This window comes from Cariama cristata, unplaced genomic scaffold (genome assembly GCF_000690535.1).
Source record: "Cariama cristata isolate BGI_N322 unplaced genomic scaffold, ASM69053v1 scaffold7003, whole genome shotgun sequence".
Classification (NCBI taxonomy): Eukaryota; Metazoa; Chordata; class Aves; order Cariamiformes; family Cariamidae; genus Cariama; species Cariama cristata.
Window position 1 is genome coordinate 63024 of NW_009607720.1, and position 7707 is coordinate 70730.

General features: G+C 37.6%; 1 protein-coding gene across 1 annotated transcript in view; it reads right to left on the reverse strand.

The window, feature by feature from the left end:
- VRK2 (vaccinia related kinase 2) overlaps window positions 1-7707 on the reverse strand; it is a 45555-nt gene that overhangs the window by 32127 nt on the left and 5721 nt on the right. The window contains exons 2-5 of the mRNA XM_009696841.1: window positions 2399-2454; window positions 1812-1881; window positions 901-988; window positions 654-762 (exon numbers count right to left, since the gene is read on the reverse strand). Of these exons, the coding sequence (XP_009695143.1) occupies window positions 654-762; window positions 901-988; window positions 1812-1881; window positions 2399-2454 (323 nt within the window). The remainder of the gene's footprint in view (window positions 1-653; window positions 763-900; window positions 989-1811; window positions 1882-2398; window positions 2455-7707) is intronic.

Consider the following 7707-nt stretch of genomic DNA (forward strand, 5'->3'; position numbering starts at 1 on the left):
CTGTGAAAACTTTTCCTTTATACTCGGAGTTCCTCTTCCTGCAACTTATGACCATTGCCTCTACTCCATTTGCTGTGCACCTCTGTTCAGTAATAGCAGTCTTTCACAACACAAGTGATATTACAAAGGAGCACATATACAATCTTCTGTTAGTACGTGCCAGTCTACACACATTTGAAAACAAAACTGATATTTGCAGACTAGCCTAATCCCGGCCTGTACAATCAGTGTGTTCAGCAAACACACTGAAAATTTTGCATTCAGACATGCAATTGTGAACTTTGACAAATATGGATGTCTAATACAATACCCTTCAGACACTGCAAAAAAAAAAATCAATACATGCTAAAGCAAATGAGAATAGGCTTACACATCTCAGTCTTGACACACATTTTGAAGTGTATGGTCTATGTTTGAACGTATTAGAAAAAAATTTTGGTTTGAGCCCAACAACTTCCAGTCTGCAAGGGGTCTTGATTTTCTACTTAATACTCTTTTTATTAAAAAAAAAATTAAAAATAAGAAAATACACAGCATTTACAAGCTTCATTCTAAACTCAAGAGCTACCTAAAGGTACTATATTAAAAAGATAATTTCCTAGTCAAACTCGGCAAGTTCAAGACATAGCAATTTCCTCTCTCTCCATACATACCATTCGTGCCCCAAGTTGCAGAACAGTTTCCTTCTTAAATTTGCTTCCACAATCTTTGAAGATTCTTTGAAGGTCTTCCCCCAGTCTCTCAATGACCATGAATCTATAGCTATCAGGAAATATAAAAAAGGGAGGAACCCTTTAAGACAGGACTGCAAGTTTGTGTCAGATTAAAAGGACTTATATCCATTTTGTTAAAAATGGATATTCAGTCAATTTGAGGGTTAATTACAATTCATCTTATTACCTTTTTCCCTTGTACTCAGCCAAGCCTGATCCCCAAAACACTGGAATTCCTAAGCATCTTATTTTTTTAAGATTCATCCATTTTCTTACTGTAATAATAATAAAAAGATAACATTGTGTTAAAGGTAACTAGAGAATTTCGGTCTGGTGTGGGGTATTTTTGTTGTTTTTGTTCTAGCTATCAAGCCAAAACTTTGAATGAAGCAATAAGACTTATTTGACAGTTCGTGTAGTAAACAATTCAGACCATAACTTTACTCTGAAGTTCTCTACATTCTGCAAAACAAGAAGCATTTTTTTGTTCCAGCAATGTGGTACTTTGTTCTCTCAGAAGACAGATAAGCAATTATCAATAGCTGAAGAAATAATTCCTTTAGAAACTCTACTTCATTCAATACAGAACGCTTCAAGCTATCAAAAGTGCTTATGTCTACCAGGAATCTAAGTCATCTAAAGTCTTTAGGACAGTTCCCATGAATAAATCACATCCTTGCTTAAGTGTCTGCCGAATCAAGTGCCTTGATTACTACTAAATCCTGCGATGATTACACACACTTTTAGCTCTGCATATGGAAACAGCTACTAGCAGAAATAGGTCACCAATTAGTCCATGTAGTACCTCTGTTCTAAGGCTGGCCTCCCTCTGGAGTCCATTCATTGTTGTGCGCTCTGAAGTGTGCACATAATAAATTTGGCATGTTTCTGTTCTCCCTTCTGATCAGAAAGGACAAGGATGACATCCAAGTAAAGAAACCTACAGCGATCTGAAATTATTACAGCACCAACTAGGATTAGTTCAGTGTATATGAAATGAGTTGGCTATGAAGCTCTAAAGTAACAGTCCTTAATAGAAGTAGCTAAACGCAAACTTGTCCTTAAATTTACCTGAATCAGAACCGATACATTACTTACTATGCTCTTGTTTTGCAGCCCTCTGGTAAAATTTCAGTTCAGAAAATAAGGGGCCATTTTCAAGATATTCCTATTGAGAAATAAACAAACTTAGTGTCATAAAATGCACCAGAAAGACAACAGTTTCTAAAGAAAACTGTATGAGAAATTAAAAGAGGATGAAACCCCTTTGTCTTCCCGTCTCCCATATACCATGCCATCCGAAATGTAATTTTAGTAAGTAGCTAAAAAGAAAAATTGTTTGGCAACACATTTTCATAAACAACACAGTTTCTTTCAGGAATTATTTAGGACACTATTTTCAGAAATATTGTAAATCAGGCCTGTTTAAGCTCACAGTCTGATTTTCCTTATTGAACTGTTGAGGGCAGTAATCAAGTCAAGGAAATACTGTGTGTCATGGAAATGCCAAATATGTCCCCAAGCAGGGAAACCATATCAAAATATAAAAAAAAAAAAAAAAAAAAAGTGAAAAAACCAAAAGCCACAAGCATGCAATACAGATCTAATGCTGAAAATAAGAATAGATGATGAAGAGAAAGAACTGCATACAAGTTAACAAATTAGAAATGAGATCTACACATTACCACTTTAATTACATGTACTGCATCATCTTCTACAGGAACATGAGTTTGAGGGGAAGCTGCAAAATGAGAGAGAGAGATGGGGGTCAAGTTGTATGCAACAAAATATAATTGCAAACCAAGATCAAACTAGCACTGCATAAGGTTACCAAAAAAATACACGACACAGATATCCAACATTTTGTCTGAATTCCTGCTTTTAAAGGTCAGAGTTTTGCCAAGTTCAAAAAAAAAAACCAAAATGGAAACAACACACACAAACACACACGGAAGTTTTAATCAACAAGCACAGAAGCACTTTTAACTCACATTTTCAGAACTTTCTCCCTCGATGCTAATTAAGGAGCACGCAGGATGTCCCCATTGCACGTTTACACCACAATGAGGTATTCCATTATAACAGACTATGCTTAAGTCATTCCAGCCAATTGGATAACCTCTGTATTTGGTTGCTGTCAATCCACTGTCGTGACAAAGACACCACTTAAAAGTTATGACCTACATTATATGCCTCTAGACAGGATTGTCTGCTTTCCTCTATTACAAATTAATTTGGCCCTAGAACCTTGATTTCTATTCTGACATTATTTAGACACTGGCCTAAGTTAGGGATAGCACAGCCACCACCTGCCTAAAGGGGAGATGAGGGATTGTGCCTCTCAGCGCAAGTAGAGATTTCAAAACAATAATTGACCACATGTGCCAATTACAGCCCAGGAGACAGAACCTCTCTGCACAGACAATGCAATCCTATTTTCTTCTGACCCTGAGAGAACTATCAGTTCTCTCTGATACTACTGAAGCTACATGGAGCTACACTGGGATTAAAATTTAATGAGACTAAATCATCTTTTAGAATCATCACTGAAAAAAACTAAAAAGAATACAGTTCCTAGGAAATAAGTGTCCCTTTCAAACTTCTTATAATGATCAAATACCAACAACAGTCCAGGTGTGAAACACTTCAGCTATCAGCACACAAAAAAAAATAGACTACTTTTATCCACATAATAAAAATCAAGTAAACTTGGATCTAATTAAACCATTCAAGCTTACATTTTTTGATGCTCAGGGCATAAAAATATTTTTACAATGAACAGACTCCTTCAGCTACCATCTTCCTTCAATTCTATTCAGCATCTGGGTTGAACCTGGCAGTATACACACCCCAAACACCCACAGGGTCCCCACTGCCTTCTGCTTGACACTTCCCCATGTAGTTTTAGCACAGAAGCGTTCACATTAAGATAAAATGAATATATCCTAAAACAGCAGCTCTGGTAAGGTGTAAACTATCCATAGACTCAAATGAGAAGCAGTCACATTCAGAATACAATTTAAAACCATCATACAACAAGGACAGAAATTTTGGTAAACTTTGTTCTTACCATATTATTGTACTGAACTGGGAATTAAGGCACAGGTGCTTAAGTCTTTATCTTTGTCTGCCACGTGTAGACTATGTGTTAATAGCTGAAGACATTAGTTAAAAGGAACATATCCCATGTGTTTTCATTGTATTCAACATCGTCACATTACCCAAACAGAATTAGATGTGCTCCCTTACTGACACAGATCAGAAAAGAACCTGTGCATAAGAAAATGTATTTTAATACCAAGTTACTTAACAGAAGTTTGATAGGTATAGAGAAGTATCAAATTTAAATGCATTTGGAAGAATCTGATCTAACTTCCCTGTAGACATCTTGACATTTTATGAAGAGAGGCCTCATTCACGGTAATCTGGAACAGAGAGTAACAGCTGTCAGGGTAATGAAGAGCAGCAATTAACAGGAGCTAGCCCAGCAAAAGGGCCTAACCCCCACGGTTCTTACACTGTGCTGGTGGGGATGCTTTTTGGAGTTGCACTGAAAGAACTTCCTGAAGAAAAATAAAACCAAAACTAACTGCCAACTGTTACAATGTGAAAAGGCAGAAAAGTCAGACAAAGCTCAACAAGAAACAGGAACAGATGCTCCACAAAATGAGTAACATGACCTTCAAATCTACAAAAGGAGAAATGGTGTTACTGTTCTTACTGCACATACATGAAACAAGGCATAACATTCACGACGAATAACACTCCAAACGTCTTACACAGATAATGCTTAGACAATTAATCTCACAGATAAGCAGAAGTTGCATGCGCACCTTTTGTTACATCATTTTAATTAACCACTCATATATCAGGCAGTAATACTTTAGCCACAGCTCAGAAATAAGACAGACTATTTTTTGTCCATAAATAAACACAAATGGTTTTTTAAAAATTGTCTCATTACTATGTATAGTTACTTAACAGACTGGAAAGGCTCCCAAGGTTTAACAAACAGTCTGATTACATACCTCATAGACCACCACCACATACTCTCCTGCGAGTTTAGCTCATAGTTAATTACTGTATACTCGTAATTAGCCATGTGCTAGCCTCGTTCTGTGTGGTAGCACATGGCTATTTATAATATTACAATCAGTTAAATGCTAGACTGCAGGACAGTAAGCAGAGACCCTGCAGGAGAGCAATGCTGATAGGCAGGAGGTCTCTGATGGTGTATAAGTACACACATAGAGTACCAGGAGCACTATATGGCAAGATTATATTTGCAAAGGATATCTTAAAATAGCATAACAAGTGTGAGAGTTCCCAGTTTATGTTGCTTTTATCAACTTGAGATGCGCAATCTCCTTACATTTGGGGGAGGGGTGTTGATGTATGCACACAATCAAAACCATTATCTGCATAATTGTTAACTGGGAACACTGGCGCAAGATGAAGCTGTGTAGGGGGCTGTGGCTGTTTATCCCATGCCAAGATGAGTCTCACAAAACATTCACAAAGGCCAAAGGGCACAGCTCTATTTTCCCTTCCTCCCCTTCATCCCACGATTGCAGCTATCATGCCAGTGAAAAGCATACGAATTTAAAATGCACTCTGAAATAAAGCAGTGCAGTAAGATTCACATTCTTTGCCATAATTTCCAACTGTTGTGCCTATACAACACAGCAAATAACTTACCTCAAATTAACCCCTGTCCAGAATTCCCTAGTTTCACCCAGGCACAGCAGTTATGGCCTTATCATCCACTTTAATCGCAAATTTCATCCGTTTTGTTGCTGAGTGCCACAACCTTAATTAATGTAGCTTTCTAAATGTTAACAAGACATGGTAACAAAAGGGTGTTTCTGGATGAACAGCAATTTCCTACAACCACACAGCACAATTGCATGCAGTCTGACAAAGAAACATGCCAATTCTATTTGCCAGTTCAAATGTGCTTGTTGTAGTTTTAGCACTTAATTTGTGGCAGTCACATTTGGAATATGGTGAAATATTTTCAATGGCTCTCAGAGAACCAGTTTTGTTGACAAAGTTTACACAGTGGAAAAGAAAACAGCATTGATTTGGCAGTTTGGAAAAACATCCCTGCTTCTGTCCACAGCTGGTGTCTTTGCCACTGCTGGATATTTTGAGTATATATTTGTTTGGGAAACATGAATAAAATTATTTTCAAAAGTTCTTGGGTTGCTAGTATTTTATTTTTGCTTTGTTTCATTGGTTAACTAATCCTGAAGAGTGGTATTGTCAGCTTAGTTATTTTCAGAAATAAAAACTAACCTCAAAAATACTACACTTTGAAGTCACAGGCTATCTATAAAAAAAAGCTGGAAAAATTCTGGCCCCATTTAAATGAAGCCAAGAGCTGTTAAATTCAATGGCTAACAAAGGGAGGGCAGTGTCGCTCAGAGCATCTAACAATAAAAAACGATCCAAGTTGCAGGAATATAGTTACTAAAAAACAAACTGTACACAAATAAATAAAAAGTAGCATCTGCTATTTAATACACAACTTCAAATATTTCCTATATATGGAAGGTACTAAGGCAAATATTTAAAGGTGAACAAAGCACATTGCTTCCTCCCCCCCCACTTCGCAATAGCCAATATTTCCCAGGAATTGAAACCTTCAGTGCTTGAAGAGTCTTTACAGTCCACTTTAAACGTAGCCTAAGGAAGACCTGCTTCTCTGCTCACATTGTTACTTTAAAGATGCATCACCATTTCCTGTACGTACTCTTTTCTGAGCAGTATTTATGAATAGCTTTTTTTCCTAGATGATTCTTCTAGGTAGCTTTACGACAGTAGAGTTTTATTATACAGATTACATATACATAGCCCTCTGTACCATGCTTGTGAAACTGTGTTCCACAAGACCTAACTAAAGTGGTTTGGGTAGAAAATTGTGCTCAACTGCTAAACTGTTTCACAGATAACTGCAAACACCTCCCAGCTAAGAGCACTCAGTACTAGCAGGAAATTTTATTACATTTCTTACTCATCGTTCTATGAAACCTTAATCTTGATTCAGTACAGCCAAAGTTTTGTATTCCACAGCAATGGAAACCACCGTTTTGACTTTCAAAGTTAATTACTCTAAGCTGGAATAGGTATGACACATCCTTTAACCCCAGGCAGAAAAGCTATGCATGGTCCGCTCTTACAGCGCTCTCGGATGGGAGTTCAGGCCTCTAATATTTAAAACTTGATGCACAAACTGTTTTCTGGCAAGATTCTGCTCTAGCCCATCTGCTGGTCTGACATGGTGCCCACTCAGAAGATACTATGCTAGTTTCCGTAGGGTACAGGTGCCAAAGACGGCTGAAGGGAGCACCCCCCATAATGCAACAGGTGCCCTACCTTTCAGCCAAAGCTCCTTCTGTTTCCATGCAACACTGCTCAGAAATACAACACCCACAGAGGGGTGGAGAGGGAAACCAAACCTGCTCTCTTGACTTTCTAGTTTTACTTAGCATGCCAGGGTCTCAGTTCCTGACCAACTCTTGCAAGGTGGACTATGAAGAGAAAAACATCAGCTCCCAAATCACAGGTATATATATATTTGAAAAAGAAAAAAACCACAACCCACCACCACATTACGTGGCAGAACACTAATATGTAATAGTAATGATCTCGGCGGACTTTGTAACAGGCTTTAGACTACTGTGTAAAAATTAGTTACACTTTCAAAGTTAAGACTTCTAGCTTATAGAGCATCCAAAAAAAAAAAAAAGAAGAAAGAGCGAAGATGCAAGAGGAAGTAGTCATCAGCAAGAACTTGTTGAGGTAAGGAGTATTTCCTCTTTAACAGATGGGGCAGAAGCACCATGTGGCCAGCCCTAAGTAACCACCGAGTAGCAAAATCAGGCTAAATTTACGATTTAGTTTGTCTACAGACAGGTGAAAAATTAAGTAATCTGTTTGCTATATCTATATTTATAGAGTTTAATATCAATGACTAGATAGAGACTCTTTC